The sequence below is a fragment of the Vulpes lagopus genome, chromosome 21, assembly GCF_018345385.1.
Source record: "Vulpes lagopus strain Blue_001 chromosome 21, ASM1834538v1, whole genome shotgun sequence".
In the NCBI taxonomy this organism is placed as follows: domain Eukaryota; kingdom Metazoa; phylum Chordata; class Mammalia; order Carnivora; family Canidae; genus Vulpes; species Vulpes lagopus.
The window spans coordinates 15,264,821-15,291,202 of NC_054844.1; the positions used below are offsets into that span (position 1 = coordinate 15,264,821).

General features: G+C 35.8%; 1 protein-coding gene across 1 annotated transcript in view; it reads right to left on the bottom strand.

Moving 5' to 3' along the window:
- The window catches only part of SLC15A5 (solute carrier family 15 member 5), an 80,528-nt gene that overhangs the window by 21,487 nt on the left and 32,659 nt on the right, over positions 1-26,382 (bottom strand). Inside the window, exons 6-7 of the mRNA XM_041736770.1 lie at positions 14,374-14,562; positions 3,444-3,572 (exon numbers count right to left, since the gene is read on the bottom strand). Of these exons, the coding sequence (XP_041592704.1) occupies positions 3,444-3,572; positions 14,374-14,562 (318 nt within the window). The remainder of the gene's footprint in view (positions 1-3,443; positions 3,573-14,373; positions 14,563-26,382) is intronic.

Here is a 26,382-nt window from a genome sequence, read left to right on the forward strand (position 1 = left end):
ATGCCATACTACTAGAAACATAGCTATCTTTACTGAGTATTTACTGTGTGTATTAATCACTTAATCCTGATAACAGCATGATGAACTATGCATTGTTGTTACTGGTAGAGAAACTGAGAACACATACTTAGACTGCCTGGATTTGAACATTGTACCTCATTATTTCTCTGAATATTTATCAAATGTTGGAAGAGTTGATATGTGGATAGAAAATCAGATTATTCCATGAAGTACTGTCATCAAGAGAACAGACACAGGTTACATCAATGCAGATAATTTTTCTGGGCATTGGAGGATGCTGGTACATCTAGTTTTCAGTACAATGTTAGACTAGATGGCTTCTGATGTTAATGTCCAGTTGTCAGATTCTGACTTATTGGGATTGGACTTAATGTAACACAATATTACTATGAACAACAACATAGCAAAAACCTTTAAAAGAAGAAGTAAATTGAATTAATTAGTGGTAATTTAAATGGTGTTCTCTTGAATACAAGTGTACGAGAGCACCCTACTCACACCCATGTGTCTAAGATGTCCTTGCCATTTGTCCTAGGTAAATTCTGCCAAAATTATATAAACTTTTGTCTATCGATCTTTTATTATATCTAGAATATTATCAGCAAGTAATATCCAACATGCAGACCCCCATCAGAGTAGGTTGTATTGCAGAAGTAACAAATGTCATTAAAAAGTCCTTATATTGGGTGACTCCTAATAGCTCTTTGGTGTATTAAAAGCAATGTTGATGTTGGTTTCAAAATGCTGAAAGGGTCAAATCTCTGTTAGATACTAGTTGTGATGACTGGACCACTTTGCTTTCTTTTTTCTGTCTTAATTATTACATCTCAAAAATAAGGATAATATTGCCTTTATAAGATTGTTGCAGTACATGCAATAATGTAACAGTTCCTACCATACTATTCAGATTTTTAAGAAAAATTTAGCTTTTCAATGAAATGGATTGCAAGAATAACTGTGTAATAGAGAATTTGCCGGGCCTTTGTCCTGGTTCCTCTTTAGTAAACACTAAACCTTTTGAGTTTTCTGAGTAATTGGCGTATCTTTGTTACTCATGATGGACCCCTGGAGGCCCACCTGATGGTTTATGCTAATGAGATGACACAGAAGGGGCCTGGCCAGCCAGGAAGACCAAGCACGGTGATTAGAGGGTTGAAGCTTTGACTCATGTGATAGCCCAACTTCTGGAGGGAAGAGGCTAGAGACTGTGTTCAATCACATGGCTAATAATTCAATCAATCCTGTGCACATAATAAAACCTCAATGAAAATTCTGCACATGAAGTTCAAGTGAGCTTCCCCGGCTGGCCATATTCTGCATATTGTCACACATTGGTGTGCCAGTTGGCCCTTGCATCCCTGAGGATGAAAGAACTTTCATTTCTGAAGCCCTCTTAGGCCTTGTTCTGATTTTTTTTTTTTTGCTTTGTTTTTGCTATATAAAGCTGTAATCATAAGTACTGTGCTTTCCTGAATTCTGTGAGTCATTCTAGCAAATTGTCAAACTGAAGGGGAGCTGTGGGGACTTCCACATTTGTAGCCAGCTTATCAGAAGCAATGGTAGTCCTGAGGAACCTATGAACTTGTGGCCAGTGACTAAGCAGCACAGTCTTGTGAAGTTTGGCTTAACTGGGTACCTTCCTCAAACATATATGTGAAAAATGTAGATTTATATACCAAGATAAACTGATGGCGCCTGGGTGGCTCCATAGGTTAAGTGTCTGCCTTGAGCTTAGGTCATGATCCCAGGGTCCTGGGATTGAGCCCCTTATCAGGCTCCCTGCTCAGGGAGGAGCCTGCTTCTCCCTCCCTCTGCCTACCGTTTCCCCTGATTGTGCTCTCTCTCTCTCTCTGTGTCAACTAAATAAAATCTTTAAAAAATATAAACTGATAGTAATATTGACTTCATGGTTCTTCTAGAATATATCAATGTGGTTTGATTATAGACATTTTTAAAAGCAAATTTTCAAAAACATTTTCATTGAGTAATGTTGAAGCATATGCCGAACACATAAGATGTTTAGGTAAAGACATAGGTAAGACTTTTTGAGGTTATCTTATAAAGGTCTAATACCGGTGCTTTGTTCCTTGTTTATACATAAAAGAATCTAACCACTAGAGCAGTCAACAACTTGCCTGCTGTTCACACAGTTCTTTATGACTATTTGAATATTCGTCCTTTGAGAAAGGAGTAATATCTCACAAATTCCGCGTAGCACAGAGCCTGGCACACAGTAAGTATTCAATACATACTTGTTTAATTTTCTTGTTAACTAATACAAGCGCAATACTTGATCTTATTGATATGCCATCAAGGATTGTACATTTTTTCCCTAGATCTCTACCTATCATCAAATTTATCATTTTTAATTTCACTGCTTCCCTACACCCTTGGAAATTTTGCAAGGATTTTAAAGTGTTTATTTTCTTGTCATGGCATGCCAATGCGTCTAACATCGTGCTTAGAACAGAGTGCATCATCCATATAAATATTTTTTGAATGAAGATAGTGTTAAAAAAGTTTCTTATTCATAGAAGTTAATTTTTCCATAGTTTGAAAGTAAGTAAATTAAATTTATTATAGGAGAACACAAACCCACACTTTCTTTACATTATTTTAAGTGCACAATTGTAAGTACTTTTGAAAGTAGAGAATAAGCTTGTAGTATTTTATAAAATAAGCAAGAGTAAATTTTAAAAAATGTTAAGCCATGTTATCATCTTAGAATAAATAAAGGAAAAAGTCTGTGGATTTAAAATACAACCAAAGGCATTTCACCATGACATCTAATCATTGTCATCCTGTCGCTTTTTCTGTCAGCACATATATAAGGAGTATTTTTTTGTTACATTTTTCAGATGGGGTATTTTTTTTTTTTGATCAATTTCTATGGGAAAAATTTTTCCAAGACCATTTGCTTTTCAATTCACAGTTTCCTTTTGGCTGCCTAGATATGATTTCTAGAAAATCACAAGGAAAAAAGATCGTTTAGATACCGCATCCTCCTACGTTTCTACAAGACTTACCTTTCCTGAGGAATATCTGTGCCAGCTATGAGGCATTATTGAATATGACCTCATTGAAAGATCTAATAAGAATATAATGACCGATTTGTTTTAAAACACACTAAAGAAAGACAGCAGACAGGGTCTCATGAGAAGTGACATTCTGTAATTACCTCCTCCTATCAAAAGAAAAACAATTCCCAGAAATTAATGAATACAGCAAGAGTCTATTTCCTATCTTAATTCTATCTTAATTGCAAAAGTGGATCAATTAAAAAAAAGACTACACTGGCAAAGTCCTTCTTTTAAGATTTTGTCTCCTGATTCTCTAGTCATCAAATCAATATATATATATAAACATATATATGTACATATATATATATATATATATATGCATACCATGAACCTTATTTTTACCTTCTGAGATGAGATATACCAACTCCACCAGCAATGCCCCCATGAAACAACCAAATCCATTGAACAGTGTCAGAAAATTCATAGAGGTTCCTCTGATGGTACTCGGAACAAATCTGTATATTACAGAGACTGAAAGGAAAAGAGAAGGTCAAAATTCAGAACATTCTCTGTAAAATACTTCCATAGATATTATTCAAATTAGTATTGATCATACCTCAAAGAAAGTTTACTGATAAAGGCAAAATTTGGTTTGGACTTTGTTAAAGTTACCATAGTAAGACATATTATGATGTTATAGTTTACATATGTCTAAAAGGAGTAATATTTGGCAAACTATACTCTTGTATAGCTACAAGGAAAATTTAATTATTTTGTGGTTTAAGTGTCCCAATATATTCACCCAAATTTCACCCTGATTTGAATATTTCTTATTAATTTGGGATTGAGATGAGGCTTGTACTAGGTAATATGACAGTCTAGTAATAAGACCCATGATCCTGTGATTCTATGTAAATTATTAGTTTTCCAATAGAAAACTTGAATTTATCATATAAAATTAGCATGGAGGTTAAGAGGATGGGTTCTGGAGTTGGACAAGATTATGCTATAATCTCAGGTCAACTACCTCTGTGATTTTAAATAAGTTAGTTAGACTTTCTGAGCCTCAGTGTTCTTCTCTGTAAAATGGGAATATCATCACTCACTTGCAGAGGTACCATGGCTCTTACTTGCTATAATGTACATATAATACTATAATATGTATAAAATGTTGACTTGTAAGAATTGAATCAGGTTGGCTATTTTTAACAGTATTAATCTTACCAAGTCAAATGGCTCCTACTTGTGCAAAGTCCTTTACGTGCATTTAAATTATCCTGTTTAAGGAGAGGTTACTTAAAGAGAGATGATTGCATAAGCTTTGGATCTTCAAAAAGGTTATCTTTTTTTTTTCTCCCAAGTCATTACTGGGGTAATGGTGGCAAGAGGTTGAAAAAAATCATGGAATAATTTTTTTTTTAATTTCAATTACAAATAATTTTTTTAATAGACTCAATTATAGAGAATAAACCGATGGTTACTAGAGGTGAGAGGATGGGGAGGATGGGTGAAATTGATGATGGGGATTAAAGAGTGCACTTGTGATGAGCATCAGATGCTGTGTGGAACTGCTAAATCACTATATTGTGCACCTGATACTAATATAACACTGTATATTAACTAACTGGAATTTAAATAAAAACTGAAAAAAAATCAAAATTTTTCTGGTATCAGGCATAGATGAAAATGAGTATATCTGATTTTGTACATATGATATTAACTATACTAAAATATGCATGGAAACCTTAGGGGTACATGCTAAAATATTTACAACATTTATCATAATATGATATCTGGGATTTGCTTCAAAATTATACAATGAAGAAGAAGAGAGTGTGCAAGTGAGGGTAGAGATGAGACAAGTTTGGCTATGGCATGAAAATTATTGAAGGTGGAACATGAATACACAAGAGTTTATTACACTAATCTCTCTCATTTGTATATGTGTCACAAAAAATTGGAAGGAAATACATAAAATAACAGGAACAGTGTTAGCATTGAGTGTTTGAATTATTTTTAATTTACCTTCTCCTTACTCTTCTATCTTTTGCAAATTTTTCTACAGTGAGAGATCAAAAATAAACACTAAAGTTCATTTTAAAAAGTGGTGATAGGGTAGCCCCAGTGGCTCAGCGGTTTAGCACTGCCTTCAGCCCAGGGTGGGATCCTGGAGACCTGGGATCGAGTCCCATGTCAGGCTCCTTGCATGAGCCTGTGTCATGCCTGTGTCTCTGCCTCTCTTTCTATGTCTCTCATGAATAAATAAATAAAATCTTTAAAAAAATAAAAAAGTGGTGATAGAAAACTGATATACTGGAGAGGCTAAAACTTGAGTTTCTTTTTTCTGTCTTTTCTTTTCTTTTTTCTTTTTTTTTTTTAGAAAGAGGAGGGGCAGAAACAGAATGAGAATCTCAAGCAGGCCCCACACCCAGCACTGAGCCCAACTCAGGACTTGATTTCACGACTGCAATCATGACCTGAGCCAAATCAAGAGTCAGGGACTGAACTGACTGAGCCACCCACACACCCCTTAGTTTCCTTTTCTATAAAAAGATCTTATTATCTCTTCCCTTCTGTCTTGGGAAAACTTTACCCTCTGGTTTACTTGCACTTTACCCCAGAAAAAGTCTGCATTTGTTCAGCCCTTTTAAAGAAACTTACTAATATATAATATACACGTATTTGTGTTTCTTCCTAGCATTCATATAACATTTCTGTTTTGGTTTCTGTTGTCCTCCACATGTTTTTATTGATCAGCGAAGAAACATTCAAAGGAGTCCCCATCTGTGCTCCAGGGAATGTGCAGCGTGCCAGCCTCAGCTCGGGCACGGGTGCATCGTTCCTAGATTTTAAAGCCTGGGCAGGCAGACAGCAGAGACATACAGGACACTAAAGGTAGTGCTAAACAGGCACTTAATACCACAGATGCTTATTGGAGGTGAAGATAATGATGGTGATAAATAAAATACTGTGAAGAAGGGCTTCAAATCTTGGCAGCAAGGGGCCATGGGTCTCACAGCTCTCTTGTGTAGTGCAAATCACCAGCAAGAGCCCCAGGCCAAGCTCACAAGTGTTTTTCAGGAAGATCTGGACGACAGGGTGAGGGAAAAGCTGAAGAGGTTTTGGGAAGAAATGATTCACTGTTATAAAAAGGATTTGGCTTATGAACTTTCCTTTCTATAAATATGAAGAGACAAACAATGGGCAGAAAGACCGATTTCTTTCACGGAGAAAAAGCAGAATGTACAAGCCCATTATTACTCTGCTAGTTAATTATTAATCCTATGCTTTTCTCTTGCTAGAACTTCTGGTGCGGTATATAATTCATGAACACACTTTGCCAGCTCTCTGCCTGCTGGTTAATCTCTCTTTGGTGTCATTTTAGTCGTTTTGAAAGCCTCCGGTTCCCTTTTAGAAGACTTAGCTTTTCAAGTCTTCCGATCTTCATTTTCGGGCATCTCCTTGAACATTCTGATCTCTTTCTATGTTAGCGATCATCAACCTGATTTTTTAGGCTCCGTGGTACTTCTTTTAGCACATAATAGTATAGATAGTGCCCACAAGTCTGCCACTATTCCAAAGTTCTCATTTTACCATGAAGACACAGTAAAAAAATACTCAGTGTGTGTGAGTGCTCGTCTTGCCAATGAGAGCTGAAATGTGCCTCCAGGCGGAGGCTGCTTAGTGTTTGCAGAGATGCCCCATCACAGCATCTGTGGAAGCTATAAACCGTAGGGCTGTTACCACCTTCCTGAGGCACCTGGTACTGGGGACTCATTGCTGAAATTTCTTTTACTCCAATTGTTCTTAAACGGTTCGATGGGCTTCTTATGTTGGGTGAGTATTTCGAACATATGTAAGAGAAGGACCTCTGTCTGGGGCTATGGAACTTTGTCCAGATCACCATTCCTCCCTCATGTCTCAAGAGCTTCAGTTCATTGTTTCTGATTATATCAGTGCTATTCAATCAGATCACCTTCTACTTCTCTTTTGTGTAGTCACCTGTCAATTTCTAGGCCATCTTCCTCTGCTAGTCAACGTTATCAGCTCCTCTCTCCTTGTCACATTCTCCAGTTCTATTCCTGCCTTAGTTCCTGACAATTATCATGTATATAGATCATCCTTCTAAACTTGCATCCTGCCAGATCTTGGTTTCTCAGTCCCTTGACCTTCTTTCTAATGTCCCTGTCCTCAACAGCACCTTAGCCGCTCATTACCATGCTCACACCCTGAACCTTTGTTGGCCCCCAGGCCAGCAGACCAGGACTTGGTGAACTACCATCAGGTAAGGTTCAGCCTGCCAGGTGTTTATAAAGAAAGTTTTATTGGAACACAGGCACACCCATTCATTATCTATGTGTCTATGACTTCTCGTACACCACAATGACAGAGTTGAGTGGTTGTAACAGAGACTGTCTGCCTGGTGTGAAAAATCTATTTACTATCTGACACTTTTCAGAAGACATTTGCTGACCCATGCCCTAGACCAGTAATTGTAAATGCTCCACAATCTCAACTTTGTGCATCCCCCACTAACTACAACTTTCTGTCTTCCCAGTTAACTGCTGCTCAACCACAGAGGTGTTTAGACTCCTTCAGGGCCTTCACTCCATCGCTCCTTTCCTTATGCTCACCTCTTTCATGCCTTTATGATCCTATTCCTCTTCTTAGCCAAGTTAAGTTCCACAGTCAATTGCTATGATGATACTCTTTCACATACCCTCTTTCCCTTGCCTTTCTCTTGCTTTCTGGAAATCGATTGGCCAAACAATTCACACTCTGCCATCCCTGCTCCTAGATCCATGCTGCTCAATATTTCTGGAAGAAGAACGCATAACCATGTTGACCAACTCATTTTAAATTCCTGACCACAATCAAATGGTCTCTTGTTGCTCCCTAGCAATGTTCCATATCTTCCTGGCTCATTCATTCTCTCATATTAGACAACAATTTCATACCTCTCCTCTCTCTTCAACAACCCCCCCCCCCCATATAGCCATATCTTCACTCAAAGTTCATGGCCTTACATCTTACTTCAATTAGCCATCGGGGAGTTTCCACATGAATCTCCACACCTATTTATGTACACAAGAAGTTCCTGCACCTATATACTCTGTCCTCCAAACTGTTAGCATTAATGAACCATCCTTGCTACTACTTACAGCCACATTCTCAACTTGTAAATTAGATCTCAACCTCTCTCCCTGCAGTGATTTCCCCCACTCTAATACTATTATTTTCCCTCTCTCTCTTATTTTAAATCTCCTCTTTCTTTTGAATATTCCCACCAATGTGCTGTATGATGCCATTAACTTTCCTTCCTTATACAGATATAAAAAACTCATTCTTAACCCCATTACTTTGTCAGCTACTGTCCCATTCCTTTATTCTCTTTTGCAGCAAAATTCTTCACATGAATCATCTACAATACTTCTCCTCCCATTATCCCTTAAACTCATTCTAAGCAGGCTTTTGTGCATTCCCACATCCCACATAAGAAAGCTCCTTTCCAAACCACCAATAACTGCCATATTGCTCTGTTGGATAGTCAATTCTCAGTCCTCATCTTGTTGGATGTATTAGCAGCATTTGATGAACACTCCTTCCTCCTTGATACCACTTTTTCATATGACTTCTAAGATACTGGTCTCTTGGTTTCCCTTTTTTTTTTTTTGCTTGTCACTTCAGTTCTCTCTTCTTTGAATTTCTCATCTTCTTCTAATGTCTTGATGATGTGCTTCAGGGTTGAGTTCCTGCATCTTCTTCTTTGTATAACACCAACTCCTAATGTCCCTGACTCCCTTGGTGATCTCAACTAGTCCCATTGCTTTAAATACCATCGATAAGCTTGTGTCTCTCAGATTTGCATATATCCCCTAACTTAATATGAAATTATAGACTTGGAATCCAATTCCCTACTTGTCAACCTCTATCTGACATCTTATTCAGGTCCAAAACTAAACTTGGTGATCTTCTCCCCAAAGCCTCTTCCACCTGTAGCCTTTTGTCTCTCTGAAGATGGCAACTCCATCCTTCCAGAGGCTCATGCCATAAACCTTGATGTCATCATTAACTCTTCTCTTTTTCTCATACCCTATTGTTCCTTCCTCAAAATATAACTAAGCTTGGATTATTCTCACCACCCACACTGATACCATCCTGGTCTGAAGCACTCATTTTTCTTTCCTTAATTCACCTATCTTCTATCATTTTCTTCACTGTAGTATATTCTTAATCTATCCTTTTTCCTCAGGGTAGTATATTCTCCACAGCAGAGAGAAGGGTTCTTTAAAAGTGTAAGTAACTGGGCAGCCCAGGTGGCTCAGCAGTTTAGCACTGCCTTCAGCTAGGGCGTGATCCTGGAGACCCGGGATTGAGTCCCACATCAGGCTCTCTGCATGGAGCCTGCTTCTCCCTCTGCCTGTGTCTCTGTGCCTCTCTCTCTCTCTCTCTCTCTCTGTCTCTTGTGAATAAATAAAATCTTTAATAAAAAAAAAGTGTAAGTAACTGAAAATAATCTGTAACATCCTTTTCAAAATAAGATTATACCAGTTCTCTTTGGAGAATTTTCTTCTGGCCTTTTGCTGTATAAAGTGGGACTTGACTTCATTTGTGAAGCCTAGAAAAATACACCATGGGGTAAACAGAGCACAGAAATTGCCTCCGGATGAAGGGAAGTAGTTATCAGGCATGGAAGTCATTGGAAAAGGAGAAAATACTGACTAAATATTTCAAATACTGGTTCAACAGTGAAAGGTAAGGAAGATCAACGTGTGAGTGGGAAGAGATGAGGGGCAGAAAGGAGAACTGGAAGACTGGAAATGTTTGAAATTCTTTAGAGTCTACATGTACACAATTACAACCTATAATTTTATACAGTGATGCTTGCTGGAACTTTGTAAGGATGGTAACCAACTGCTACTTTTCTATCTATGTATGGAACACAAAATGAAGAAGGCAGATTAAATATCTTCAGAAATATTTTTTAAAAAGTGTAAGTAAGTAATAGCATGTCATTCCTTTTCCTGCTTCACTCAGAGCCCAAGTCAGAGTCTTTACAGTGGCCACTCTGACTCATCTCTTACTAGTTTCTCTCTTCTTCACTCTCCTCCAACTGCACAAGACCTCTTACACTACATTGTCAGGTATATTTCCATCTTTGCATTTAGTAACTCCCTTGCTAACAGTAATGTTCTTTCCAGATATCCATGTGGTTGATTCCCTCAACTTTTTTGAGGCTTTGCCTAAGTAGTATCTCTCATTGAGGTCTATCCTATCCATCCTTTAATGCTGCAACCTGCTGCCCCCTATGCTAGGCAATACTGAACCCCCTTGTCCTGCCCTATCTTTTCTTTTTCTAGAGTACTCATCACCCCACATGTTCTGTAATTTAATTATTTATTACATTTCTCATTTACCTTTCTCCCTTTGGTAGAATGTAGGTTCTACAATGGCAGAATTTTCTTTAAATTGATGTGCCTTAAGATTCTAGAGTAGTGCCAAGCATATTGTAGATACCAACACAGTATCTTTTGAATAAACAAACACAGGTTATGAGATAGCTGGGGTATACATTGATATAACTAAGACATAATTTGAAAAGTTTTCCATTTTTTTTTCTTGTAGATCATCTCTAAGATATGACATGACTTAGTACAGTAAACAATGTCCCTGAAATTTGGGAGTAATCCACGGTACCCCCTTGCTCAGTGCCATCACTGTGGGTCATTGTCAGTAATTTGAATGATATATTTTTATTATACTCACATAGAAATAGCTATAAATTTTATTAATTCATTTGTTTTTTCAGTATATTTATTAATAATTTTCTCTGTACATGCACTTTTAAGGGAGAAAGAACTTCATAACTTAAGGATGGACAATAAGGATAAGAATCTTGACTTAAAGATTGTACATTCACATGGTGAGAGGCAGGCAGTAAACATACACATATAAATAAGATAATTGTTGGTCCTGACAAGTGCTATTAGAAAAAATGGAACAGGGTAATGGAGTAAAAGTGATAGGATCATCCGGACAGCCTCTCTGAAGAGATAATCTTTGAGAAAATTTGATGCTGAGAAGAAGCCAGACACTTGAAAATAGAGGAAAGGAAACTGTAGGCAGAGAGAAGAATTAACACAAAGGCCTTGGGACAAAAGTAAGTTTGACACTTTAGAAACACAGAATGAAGATCATCAAATTTCTAGTGGAGTAGTCAGAAGGAAGAATGTTATAAAATGTAGTTGGAGCAGTACAAGAGGCCAAATCATGGGCAGTCTTATTCACCATTTAAGGTATTATTTTCAAAATTCTATTGAGAAATTTGAAGCAGGGGAATGATAGGACTTCTTTTGGAAAGAACATGATACCTCTTTTGAAGAGAATGAACTCCTGGGGCAGAAGAAGAAGCAGAGAGACGAGTCAGGAGGCTCTGATTGAATTGATGAGATAATGGTGACCACGTAGACTAAGTGAATAGCAAAGAAGATAGTGAGACATGGCCAGATTTAGATTATATTTCAGAGTAAAGACTGAGTCTTTTGGATTGGATGTGAGAAGTAAGGAGAAAAAAGGGATTTAGGATGACTCACGTGAGAAAGACACAATTTCACTCACACTACCAGTGTTCAGGTGGTGATAGGTGTGGTAGAAAGAGCTATGAGCAGGACATCTGGGCTTGAGTTCTGAGTCTTCCCCTATTAATTCATGTGAAAGATTAGAATAATAATAGCAGCACACATTATAGCTGATAATTATTCAGTGCTATCTATATACTAGGTACTCTACTTTTTCTTCTACATAAAGTACTTCACATAGTCGTGACAACAACCTTTCCTCATTTTATAGGTGATGAGAAAGGCTCAGAAATGCACAATAATTTATGTAGAGTCACACACTTAGTCAAGGCACAACTGGGTTTAAACTCAGATTTGTCTGACTTTAAGACCATAGATATTAACCACTATGCTGTACTGCCTCCCAGAAGAGTAATTCTTTTTTGGGGGAGGGGTGGGTGGGAGGTTCAAGTAATTGTTGAATTTACAGTTCAAAACACCCTTTCACATGTTGTCATTTAATTTTCATGGAGTAGTCCCCATTCGCATTGATTCTTACACTCATGCTGTGATATAGAGAATTTTAATTATTTCCATTTTAAAGATCAGAAAGATGAAGCTTAGATGTTACATGAATTCTTAAGGTCACAAATGTAGTAAGAGTCACAGCTGGAAATCAAAACAGTCTTCTGGTCCCTACCCCATGACCTATATAGCAAATAAGACAATTGACTTAGTTGGATGTCAATTTCCTGATGGGTAAATCAGGGAAGGGTAGACTAAGAGGTTTATATTACATGATACACCTTTTTAATTGTCTATGGTTGTAAGTACTTCTCTAACTTTTGTACGTTGAACCACTATTGTTAAGATTGCTGGGAATTTTCTGACTTTATTCACTAATCATCTGCATTCATTCCCATGCTTCATTTCTAACGTACAAAATTTTGGCTACCTCCAACAACTTTCTAGAAACGATGTCAGGGAAGTCACAAACATTTGTGTAGTGGTGTTCATTTATAGTTCTCTTGTATTTCTTGTATTATCAAACAGTGACATCAACATCAAAGAATCTCATAAAACAATTTACCTATATAATATGTATTGAATGGAATGATTTAAAAATATAAAAAGAAGTCAAATACAGGACACCTGAGTGGCTCAGTCAGTTAAACATCTGACTCTTGATTTCAGCTCAGGTCATGATCAAGCCTTAAGTCGGGTGCCACACTTAGCAGGGAGTCTGCTTGATATTCCAACTTCCTCACCCTCTTCCCCCTGACCCCATCCAAACTAAATAAATAAATCTTTTTAAAAAGAAGTCTAACACACATATATGATTATAGTCCCATAAACTTTCTTTTTCTTTTCTTTTCTTTTCTTTTCTTTTTTCTTTTCTTTTCTTTTCTTTTCTTTCTTTTCTTCTCACTTTTTGAAAGTCAGACTTCCACATGCAGCACCTCATTTAGATGTGTCTGGAGCATTGGAAGCTTGACTACCCTACATTGTCCTATGAATGTATGCTGAGAGCTTGTTTGGAGGTGCTAGCATAGGCACGCAGCTACTCACATACCCTTGACTGAAGAATGTTCCTCCTCTGTGCGGAAAGTCATCTTTTTCCACTGAGTGTGCAGCTTTGGGAGAGACACACATGAAGCATTGAGGGAGGAAGAGGACACCTGTCTTCAGCCTGATCAGCCATATCAACCCTGAGGATCAGTGGGGTGACAGATATCACATCCCACACAAACTCTATTAATTGATTTTATTTTTACCTTATTCAGTGAATTGCTTTGGTATCATATATATATATATATATATATTTACTAAATATGTATAGTTAAGGAATTTGGAAAAATAGTAGAATAATTGAAGATTTTAGACAAGTGAAATGATCAGAACTGTCATTTCAGATGATTGCTCTAAAGATCATGTGCTGGTTGGTAGAATGAGAGATATAGTGGAGGTAGGAAGATAGGAACCAAAAAGCAATCTTGATGAAGTATAATAAGTTATAATCAGTTATAATCCCTCTTACTGCAGGGAAATATAACGAAGGTAAAAAATAAGATGCAATAGATTACTCTAATAAACACACACACACACACACACACACACACACTCCGTTGTATAGCAAGAAGTCACTGAACTATCTTGATGAATTGTACAGTGGCTAGTTTAATTAATATCAGCTATCTAGATAATCCAGAAAACCCTTGATATTTAATAAAGTTATTTTGAACCCATCTTATAAAACACCAGTGATCACTTAATTTAGTGTAACTTAATTTGAAGACATTGAGTTATCTGGAAAATTGGCTCAAATTTTCATTTCATTTGCATGTTTATACACTCTCAGAGTACATTATAAATGTCATTTTGGAAAGACTATATATATGTGAATTTATGTATGAGCGAGAGGGTGGGAGGTGGAAGAAGAAAGAGAGGAGAGTTTTTATCTGAGTATACTGGATTTGTCTTCTATGTTTTAGCAGTTTTTTCCTCCCCTTGTGTATTTGACCAAATAGTTACTGCCTTTAAGTTCGTAAATCTTTCCTTCCGTCTACATTCAGGTAGAATTAATAATTGTTCTGCATCTGGCAGAGGAATGAAGAGAAATTAAGCATTTTTTAAAAATGAGAGTGATTAATAGGTTGTTCTGAAGCATTGTGGGAAATCTCCAGGGAGTGAATAGGTCGCCAACCGCTTGAGGTGATGTGTTCTGTATAAAGACTTGGTGTGTTCTTACATGAGGTGGTGAAATCGTTACTCACAGGCTGGGTTGACCAGTGTTTCAGCCACTCCAAGTAAAATGTACTGAAGAACCAGGTGAAAACAGGGCATGGAAGAAACGGTGAGGACTTTGCCTGAAAGAGGCTGCTCCACTGGAGGGAAGTGTTTTCTGTGTATTTCAAAGAAGCCAGCGACCATCACAGACAATGCAGCAGAAAGATTTCCAGCGACTGAAGGAAAATAATGCAAAGAAGAAGAAAGAAAGAAAGAAAGAAAGAAAGAAAGAAAGAAAGAGTCCCAAATCAGTGTAATAGACCACAGCATTTCTTTCACATTGATACTAGGGGACGTTTCCTCAATATTTTTTTGCATCTGGAAATATCCAGATGCCAGCTAGCTGTGTTATATGACTTTCCTGTACTTCTACTCTAGTCTCTCAGAAACAGCTGCACCTACTCCTTATTTCCTGACTTACTGCTTAGAGGGCCTCTGGAACGTTAGTTAGCCACATGATCACTTTCCTCAACTTTATGGTGGGGTTAATGATGCTTACCTTGTAGGGTCACTATGAGATTTAAATAAGATACTGTACTGGTATTATTATAACAGCTCCTGGTAGCAATAGGGAGCAATTATTGAAAGTAAAGCAATAGTTTTGAATTTTGTTCTCAGATAAGATATATTATTGTTGATATTATATTAGTCAAAAATAATTTGAGAGAAATTTAAAATAAAGTCTCTTCATAAGATTTTAATCATTTAAAAATGGTTTGACATAATCTGCCTTCAGTTTTCTGACATTTCTCTAATCTTTGCAGAAGTAAAGCAGCCATTAGAGAATTAAAGACTAGAAACTTTTGTTTAGAAAAAAATAGTAAAGGTGAATTAACCAGATAAAGAGTATAAATGGAGGCAATTATTAAAAAACCGGTCTAGCTCTTCTTTTCCTTTTACTCTTTTTTTTAATTTAATTTTTTAAAGATTTTATTTATTTATTCATGAGAGACACAGAGAGAAAGCAGAGACATAGGCAAAGGGAGAAGCAGGCTCCTTGCAGGGAGCCTGATGTGGTACTCCATCCTGGGGATCCTGGGATCATGCCCTGAGCCAAAGGCAGATGTTCAACCGCTGAGCCACCCAGGCATCTCCCCTTTCACTCTTGAGGAATTATCTAAAAATTTTGGTTGAAAATGAGTAGGGATTTTGTTATGATTTTTTTATAGTTTATATCCACTGTAACCATTCCATTCCTCAATTTATCATTCATATATACTGGACTTAATCCCATCGTTTAAACAGAGGCAAACCTGAGGTTGATGGAATTTACTTGAAATTTAGAGATAGTCACATTTTGCTAACTTGCATAAAATTTCAGATAAGGCAAAGCTTTCAATTCAAAAAAATCAATCTAATGTTTAAATAGCTTAGTGTTTGTTTTGGTTGATAGAGAAACTGGTAGGTAAATTTTTTGATTATATCTCAGTATTTAAATGCATCTGTAAGGTCTGCTCTTTACTGGGTCTCTAAGAAATAGATGGTATAAAAAAGGGGGAATAACAGAAATTTCTGAATAACAGAAAATTTAAGGAGTTTTTAATTATTTTAAATTAGTTTCCATAAAGGCCCATAGATAGTGGGGTAGAGATTTTGGTTCTTTAAACACCTCGTTTAAAAATTTGAGTTTCAATATTATCTACTTTTAAGATCACATTTATCATAAAATTGCATTTGCACATTATAGACTTACCAAAAAGAGCTAATATGTCATTTCAATTTACTATTTACTCTCTTCCTGCTGTATGCAAAGCATAGTTGGAGATATAAGATTAAAAAATATCTGTTCTCAGTCATTGCCAACTCATATTCTATTGGGGAATCTAAGAAGAAGAACTTATTTCTATCTAGGGAGATGAGAAAAATAATTTTATGCTTTAAAAAAAGAAGAGTGTCCATATGGAGAGGTGAAGGTAGTATCATTGGCATGAGCAAAAACAGACTTGTGAAAGATTCAGACAGATTTTCAGAATAGTGAGAAACAAGTTATTTGGGAATCAGGGGATGAGATAGATTGAGGTCAGATCATAAGAGGCATTTAATATATTTTTAAGGAATTTGTACATTGCTCTGAAGATAATGGAATCACTGAAGATGTGAGACACAAGTGAAATGATTAGACCTGTCATTCAGGATGATTGCTCTTAAGGCTATGTGCTGGTTGATAGAATGGGAGAGGTAGTGGAGGTAGGAAGATAGAAAGTTAAAAATCTTGATATAGTATAATGGGGGCTTAAGTTACAGTCAGGGCTCCCACTTCCAGGAAACATAGAGAATATAAACATAAGATGCAATAGATTCCACTGATAAAACCACAGCAAGAGCAAGGAGGAAGCAAATGTTAATGTTGAGTGTAAGTCTAGCTGACTGGAAAGATGGTACTACCCATAATATCAGTAAGACCCACGATAGGGAGAAAATGAATTTGATTTTGAGTTGAGGTAGAGGCACAAAGAGATAATTCAAAGAGAAGTACTCAGAAAACACTTGAAAATGTGAATCATGGGTCAGAATACTGGTTGAGTCAAGAGATGAAGATTAATGAATCATCTACATGGAATGTAAATTTAAGGTCAGGTGAAATGAAAAAATGATGGGGAGTGAGTGAAGAGAACATTTAGAAATATCTTTCAACGTATTTATATTTAGGGCAAGAAAAAGAGCTAAAACCATGGAAAGAGGTCAGAAATACAGGTAATCTCTAAGGGAAGTTTTCAAAGAAGTGATTACACAAAACAGAACTTTTGATCTTTCCCCTACTTCTTCTTCACTCCTCCCCATCTCCTCCAGTACCTTCACATGCTCAAGGCAGAAATCAGGGGTCCTCTGTCTTTCCTCCTATCTCCAAATATATTATTCAGTTTTCCAGGTTCTATTTCAAAATATATTGTGAATTAACCTGCTTCACTTTATAGCCACTGTCATCATTCTAGTCCAAGTCATTATTATTTTTAACCCAGACTATGTGTCTTCCATTTTTCATTCTTCTCCACCTGTACCCTATTAAGTACCTAAGACTCAGGGAGATCTTATATAAATGCAAATTCAATGTTACTCTTCTGCTAAATTTCTTCTATGGATTTCCATATGATAAGATGAAATCCCAAATCTTTAACTTGGCCTTTATGATCTTGCCTGTGCTTATCATTTCACTCTAATTGCTTGCTACTTTCTCCTCTTGGACCATTTCTCAGACACATTTTTTTTTGTTTTTCTTGACGACCTTAAATTTTTTCCCATCTTAGAGTCTTTGCTTTGTTCTTCTGAAATATTTTCCCCTACTTTTTACTGGCCCACACTTGCTATTGATATCCAGCATACAATTGGAAGTCCTAACCAGAACAATTAGGAAAAAAGAAGAAATAAAAGGTGTCCAAAGCAGTAAAGAAGAAGTAAATAATTTGTTTGCAGATGACATGATCTGACACAGAAAATACTAAGGAATACATACAAAAAAATTATGAGAACTAATCAACAAATTCAGTAAAGTTTCATTATACAAAATCAACATAAAAAATCACGTGTATTTCTATACACAAGAATGAACTATTCAAAAAAGGAAATTAAGAGAATGATCCCATTTACAATAGCAACAAGAAGAATAAGATACTTTGGAATGAATTTAACCAAGAGGACAAAAGACTTGTAAACTGAAAACTCTAAAACATGGATCAAAAAATTAAAGTAGGTATAAATGGACATCATATGTTCATGGATTAGAAGAATTAATATTGTTAAGATATCCATATTACTCAAAGTGATGTACAGGTTCAATTCAATCTCTATTAAAAATCCCAGTGACATCTTTTTACAGATATTGAAGTCAACAATTCTAAAATTCATGTGGAAACACAAAAGATCCCAAATAGTGAAAGCAATTTTAAGCAAGAACAACACTGGAGGCATCACACTTCTTGATTTTGAAATATATTACAAATGTATAATAACAAAAACAGTATGGTAGTGGTGTAAAAACAGGCATATAGACCAATGGAACAGAATAGAGAGCCCAGAAATAAACCCAGGCATATACGGTCAAATAATCTTTGACAAAGGTGCCAGAAATACACAATGGGGACAGGACAGTCTCAAATTGGGAAAACTGGATATTCACATGCAAAAAAAATGAAATTGAACTCTTATATGTACAAAAAATTAACTTAAAATGGATTGAAAACTTAAGCATATGACCTGTAACTGTAAAACTCCTAGAAGAAAACATGGAAAAGCAATGGTCTTGGTGATGATTTCTTGGATATGACATCAAAAGTACAAGGCAAAAAAAAAAAATAGCAAAAATAGACAAGTGGGACTGCAACAAAATAAAAAGGTTTTGCATAGCAAACAAAATGAAAAGGAAAACTATAAAATAGTGAAAGTATTTGCAAACCATGTATCTGATACAGAGGTAATAGTCAAAATAGAGAACTTCTAAAACTCAGTATCAAGAAAACCCCAAAATCTGGTAGAAAATGGGCAAAGGAACTGAATAGACACTTCTCCAAAGAACACATGGAAATAGTCAACAGGTATATGAAAAAGTACTCAACATCAGTAATCATCAGGCAAAACCAAATCAAAACCACAATGAGCTATCACCTTATACCAGTCAAGATGGTTATTATGAAAAACAAGAGATAACAAGTGTTGGTAGGGGTGTGGAGAAAGAACTCTAATACATACTGTTGGTGGGGATGTATAAATTGGTGTAGCCACAATGGAAAACAGTACAGATATTCTAAAAAAAATCGAATAAGGAGCTACCAGGTAATCTAGCAATCTCAAATCTGGGTATGCCTCCAAAGGAATTGAAATCAGGATCTTGAGATATCTGTGTTTCCATATTCAATGCAGCATTATTCACAATAGTCAAGACATCATGGGTGCAAACTAAATGTCGATGAATGGACAAATGAATAAAGAATGAATAAAGAGAAGGTGGTATACACATACAATGGAATATTATTCAGTCTTAAAAAAGAAAGAAATCCTGCCATTTGTGATAATATGAATGAAGCTGGAAAACATTATGGTAAGTAGAATAAGCCAGACACAGAAGGACAAATATTACATGATAACACTTACATATGGAATATCAAGTAATCAAGCTCATAGAATCAGAGAATAGAATGGAGTTGCCAGGGACTAGGATGAGTAAGAAATGGGGAAGTGTTAGTCAAAGGGTATGAAGTTTCAGTTATACTAGATGAATATGTCCTGGAGACCTACCGTACAGCATAGTGACTATAGTTAACAATACTCTATTGTGTGCTTGAAATTTACTAAGAGGATAGACCTTTGTTCTTTCTTATCACACAGAAAAAGTTATAAATTATTATATATTATATACTATATTTTAAATAAATATACTTATATTTTATAATCTTAATAAATATTATACATAATAAATAATCTATTTTGTAAATATAGTATGTGTGTATATATTTAAACTTATCACTGATCTAAATAAAAATATTTTAGTAATCATATTACTTAGCAGTATTCACTTAGACAAATAACACTTAAAATTTGAAAATAATTTGCCTCTGGGAACCATAACTGGATGGTGGAGAAAGCCAGAGCTGGAGACCGTTACTTACTATTAAAAGGCTTTCAGAATTATTTGTTTGCTAACCTAACGTGTTTCCTGAATCTAAGATGAATTCAACTATAAGAAGAAATACATTTTTATGTATCGCTGAGAAAGGAAAAAAATATCCTGCCAATCCATTATAATATGCCACCCAATTTCAGAGATGGATTTATACATATATTTGATGTTGCTATGGACTGAGTTATGTTCCTTTTAAAATACATATATTGAAGTTCTAACCCCCAACATCACTATTTGAAGACAAGGGTTTTAGTGAGGTAATTAAGGTTAAATGAAGCCATAAGGGTAGGGCTCTAATCCAATAGGACCAGTGTCTTTAGAAGAAGAGGAAAAGACACCATGTCTGTGCATGCACAGAAGAAAGGCCATGTGAAGACATAGCGAGAAGATGGCCACCTGCAAGCCAAGAAGAAAAGCCTTAGGAAAAAACCTAGTCTTCCTACACCTTGATCTTTGGCTTTTATTGTCCAGAACGGTGACAAAAAAATTTCTGTTGTTTAAGCCACCTAGTCTGTGGTATTTAGTTATGGCAGCCTGAGAAAACTGATACAGGTGTGTTCAGGCATTATATAAAAATTAAGTTGTACTGGGGCACCTGGGTAGTTCAGTGGTTAAGCATCTCTCTTTGGCTCAGGGCATGATCCGGGGGGTCCTGGGATCAAGTCCCGCGTTGGGCTTCCTGCAGGGAACCTGCTTCTCCCTCTGCCTATGTCTCTGCCTCTCTCTGTGTCTTTCATGAATAAATAAATAAAATCTTAAAAAAATTAAATTGTACAAATTGCACAAACTATTTTGTCCATGATAATCATACGAACTGTAAAGAAAGTGCTCAAACTGTCTCATTTTAGAATTTGAAGGCTATGAGAATCTTCTATGATGCCCTTCATCCTAACTAATTTAGGGTAATCTAGATAAAAAAACATCACCTCCACCCCTTCATTCCTCTTTTTTTGGTTATCACTTTGTACTATTTAAACAAGGTTATCTTTTATTCAGAAAAGTTTGTAGCATTAGAGGCAAAAGCTTAGACAAGATATTTGCTATTTTTTTTTCTGTTAAAGCTCAACAATAAACATTTTAGATTTTGTGGGACAAAGGGCAAAATTTTGAAGACATGAAGGTAATTTATGCAACAAGAGATAGAATGTTCCACAAATTTTTGATTGATGAAATTCAAAATAATGATTCTTTTGGGGAGGTGATGGAATTTCAGTTTATTGGTATTTTAAGTTATTGTTTCTTATCATCAGATCAAATGTTCATCTGTGAAAATAATTCTTAGTTTGCTGGCAGTGTAAAAACAAATGGTGGGCCAGATTTGGCCCTGGTTTAGCCATCAGCTTTTATTGCCTACTCCTGAATTTTAGCTCTGACCTGATGAGAAATTGTGGCAGTTTTTCTGGGCTCCTGCTGCCTGAACACAGGCATGAAACATGACAGAGCAGTGTCATGGCCTCTTTGTCCTGGATACTCAACTGTAGTCCTATCCGGCAGCATAGGTATCACCTGGGAGCTTGCTAGCCCTGCAGAATCTCAAGCTCCACCCTAGAAGGAATGAATCAGATCTGCATTTAAACAATAAGCCTCAGAGATTCCTGTACACATTAAACTTTGAGAAGTACTACTCTCGAAGAAAGCACTATGAGACCTAATCTAGCAAAATCCAATGAAAGACGGTTCTCTAGACAATTTCAAGCGAAGCGCAAATATTTAACTCATTTACCCAGATATTTTAGGGCAAAGCATATTTTTACCTGAAGGATCTAGATAACTACATTTGCTTTTTATTTGCTACTGCACTCTGATGCTAGTGAAAAATGACTTTCTTAAAATTCAAAACAAAGTTTGATTCCAACCTAAATTTAATCCATTCCATTTTTATTCTTAACTTCTATGAGATCATAACTCGTCTAAAGCAGAGTGTAGTTTATCAGAATGTACACATTTTAAACTTCCAGCAGATCTGTATTTACAAGATAAAGCACATGGTTCCACAGGAGATATTATATTCAGATAAATAATGTATGTTTTAATATCAGCTGTGTAGTTGTAGACAAATCCATAAGAGTCTTGAAGCTCTTATAGTTTATTCTATTACCCTGCCATGTAATAATTTTCCAAATTAGACCACAATGAAATAAAGAAAAGTCAGAATTTATTCAAATATTGCCATTTCATATTGAAACAAAATCTAATACTAAAAAAATAGATATGTTAAGATTCTTCAGTTATTGGTTAAATTTACTGACTGAGAAAACTATGGTGTTTTTTAATGGGTATTCTGATATATGAGTTTCTGATATGTAACATAACTGTGAGTATGAAATTCTAGTGAGCCATGATCCATGATTTTGGCCAATTCCCAGAATAGAAAATTTGCTTATGTAAGAGTATATGGGTGTCCATAAACCACTCTCACAGAGACAGCTATGATTTTATTGTCATATGTATCTGCTAACTTGCAGAAGATATTACTTACCCACTACTAGAATGGCATATTTTTTGCTTTTATTGTTCCTATTAGTAGTGTGTTCCTATATTTGAATTGAGGTATTCATATTCTATCTTTTGTATCTCTTTAGACCACTGGAACTCATTTCAGGATAGTCAGCTTTAGTTGGTGTTTTAATTTTTAAATATGGAGCAGGTAACTCATTTACATAGAGATCAGATTCACAAATGTACCTATAAGACATCAATTATTGTTTCAGTTGGTGTTCTAGATAGCCTACTTTACCTCAAGTTTAATCTATCGTTGATGTCCACCTTAAAAATAAGAACTTGAGAACATTAATATGCTTTAATGAAACAAATCAACAATTGAGTGAATTAATGATTCAGGAGAGATATTTACACATTACTTTTTTTTTTTTTAGTATTTATAGTTTCTTCATTGGGTATTTTCAATGGGCATGCACTATGATTCTTTGGGGGGGGGGAAAAGCATCAATTCTAAAACTGTAGTAATAAAAGAGTGGTTTTGCTAAAATAATCCTATATTCAATGAAGGTAATTGGACCCCTGACTCAATTTTTAGTTTATCAAGCACTTTGGCTCAAATCAAAAAAGGAACCTTTTTTAAAAAGATTTATTTATTTATTCAGGAGAGAGGGCACTTGCACATGCACAAGTGGAGAAGGGGCAGAGGGAAAGAATCTTCAAGTAGACTCCATGCTGAGGGTGGAGCCCCAGGCAGGGCTCAATCTCCTGTTCCATAAACTCACGACCTGAGCCAAACCAAGATTTGGCTGCTTAACCGACTGAGCCACCCAGGCTTTCTCAAAAAGGAACCTTTTATCACTGTCAATTTTTAGAACAAGTATAGTTACTGGTTTCGTAAAAAGTGACCAACACCTTGGCTGTCCCTTTATCATAAAGGACATGGGGTTAAAATTTGAATTTTCAAGTTTTTATTTTAAAGAGGAAGGTCTGTGAGATATTTGAAAGTACTTCATCCACATTTCAATTTAAATGTTATTTAAAAGCCAAGATAATTGCTACCTACTGTGTTATACACTTCTGCTTTATGTAAGACTTAATAACAATCTTAATTAGGCTAATTTTAGTCAGATTAATACTTGTGTATGTCAGCACTAAACTACTAAATACCACATACTGCAGGATTTTAATTAACACTAAGGAAAGGAAATACTCATAATGTAAACATTTTTGAACTGAAAAAGGCTAAAATGAAGTATGTCCAATTATGACAGAGAATAAATCACAATATCACTGATTTTAGATTTTAGGTGAATTACGGTTGACTTTTAAACAGATAAATCTGTTCACATGTAATGTTAGGAAAATAGTCTTTATAAAAGTCTGAGTATATCAAGCCTTGGCCTTCCACAGTTCTGGAGGGTTTGGAGATTTTTTAAAGTTGGTACTGTGATATACTTTTTGATTTCTTTAGGCGATAAATGCAAGACTGTCATATCTTGAATCAGAAACCCTTCTTTCGTTGCATTGTTTATGAGCTAGATAGAAGAAGTAAGTTTATTTTTCCCTTTGTTAAATTTGTAGTTTGACCAACCCTCACTTTTGGCCTGGGCTGTGATTATCCATGTCAAACACTAGGCATCTACACTGTCTGCATCATCTGCCTCCTGAAACATGACAGTTTCTGGGAGGGAAATAGACGAATGTGGAAGAGAGAGTGTGTGTGTGTGTGTGTGTGTGTGGGGGGGTGTCCAAACGTAACTGTCCCTTGTGGTGATGAAAGGATTTTTTTTCCTTCATTTCATGGACTTAATTAGAAATAGCAAGGAGGTGCCTGGGGGTCTCAGTTATTAAGCATCTGCCTTTGGCTCAGGTCATGATCCCAGGGTCCTGGAACTGAGCCCAGCATTAGGCCTCACACTGAGCTCTCTGCTCAGGGAGGAGTCTGCTTCTCCTCCCTCAGTGCGTGCGATCTCTCTCTCTCTCTCTGTCTCAAATAAATAAATAAAATCTTAAAAAAACAAGAAATAGTAAGGATTCCAATTAACAATGATAAATATTTACGTGCTATAACTTAACAATCATTTATAACTGGTACATAAAATAATAATAATAATAATAATAATTAATAATAATAATGCAATGGACTTAGAATGAGATGACTTGAATTCAAATGGCACTTAGTCTCTCTTGAGACCTTTGATCTATTAAATGACGGTTTATCATGAAGCTAAGTAGGATAAGAAGGTGCCTAGGTTCAAATTAGGAACTCATAAAAGGAAATTTTAATATTGGACTATTTCACTTATGTAAATTACTACCAAAAAACTACCCTAAGTTTGTGCTTGTATGTCCTGATAAAACTTGTTAATCTTCCATAATCATAAGCAGAATATGGAGAACTGAAGCAAACATCTAGTTTTAAAAGATGCATATCATCACACTTTTTTTTATACTCCCATAGCAAAATATTATGCAAATAAATGAACAAGTATGTAAATGAACAAATGAATGGAGTCTGGCTTAGAAACAACTGAATTCAGTATTCTGTACTCAGAGGAACATAGCTCTTTTTTTTTTTTTTTAATGAGTCTAGTTTTTTCTTTTTCCTGTCCAACAAGTCTGTTACCAAACTTGAAGGGGAATATTTAGTTCATATATATATATGAGATATGTTAGGTAACTCTGCCTAACTTCCCTCCATCCATAAAAAACATACCCCTTTTAAAGAATAGAAATGATTTTCAATATGTAAGAGTGAAGAACTGTCCAAGAGAAAGCAACTCATATTTAAAATGAATTTAAGATATCTTATTCTCAGGAATGGCTTCTACTGTAGTTCTTTCAGCCATGTTGTATAGCATATTTTCCTAAAATGGCCCAATTAAAAAAATTAGTAATTAAGCATAATTTGGGAGCCCAGACTGGATTTCCAGTATACTGTACACGACTGCTGAAGTCTTTGGCATTTTGCAATCTAAATTACCCCCCTTTTTTCCCACATTCATTCTGTTTTAATAGTGTCCTTGCTGAGGGCTCCTGGGTGGCTCACTTGGGTAAGCCTTCACTCTTGGTTTCAACTCAAGTCATAATTTTAGGGTCATGAGATTGAACCCTGCATCAGGCTCCACACTCAGCATGGAGCCTGCATGAGATTCTCTCCCTCTCTCTCTGCCCCTTCCTGCGTGTGCTTGCTCTCTCTCTCAAATAAATAAATAAATAAATAAATAAATAAATAAATAAATAAATAAAATCGATCTCTTAAAAACTAGTGTACTTGCTGAGGGCATGTACAATGTCTTGCTTTTTGTTTATATCTTGAAATAGTGTTGGGCATTCACTAAATACTGGTTTTAGAATTTCTACAGTGGCAGACCAAAAAGTACTTTTTTAAGATTTAAGGATTGTCAAAGCTTAGTGAGATTTATGGTTTGCCTAAATCTCTTACAATAAATAATGTTGAAGTTAGTGGCTTAAGAACTATATCAACAAAGGTTATTTGCTAAGGTCCTCCATACTTGGAGATGGCAATGTACACCGAGGTAAGTGTAGTCATTTTGAATTCTTTCCAAAAACAAACCTATCCTGTGATGTGATCTGAGGTGATCTGGTTGATGGCTTTGGTAAATAACGAGAAGCATGTTCCATAAAAGTAACTTCTACAAACAGAGAAACAGCCAAAAATATATAATAACAGGTTACTAAAAGGCTACATGGTCTCCACAGATCTCTAAAAGGAAGGAATTAAGACTAAGAACGAGTTAACCAAGAGAAGAAAATTTTCTAGTTGCCTGACCCTGACTATTTCAATGGAGTTACTTCTCAAGTAGACCATAAGGCATTAAGTTACCATTACATGATATTTCTTAAACGTTTCAAATTCCTTTTTGCTTTCTGTTTATGCCCACCAGCTAGACCTGTTCCCTACACATGATAGCTCAAT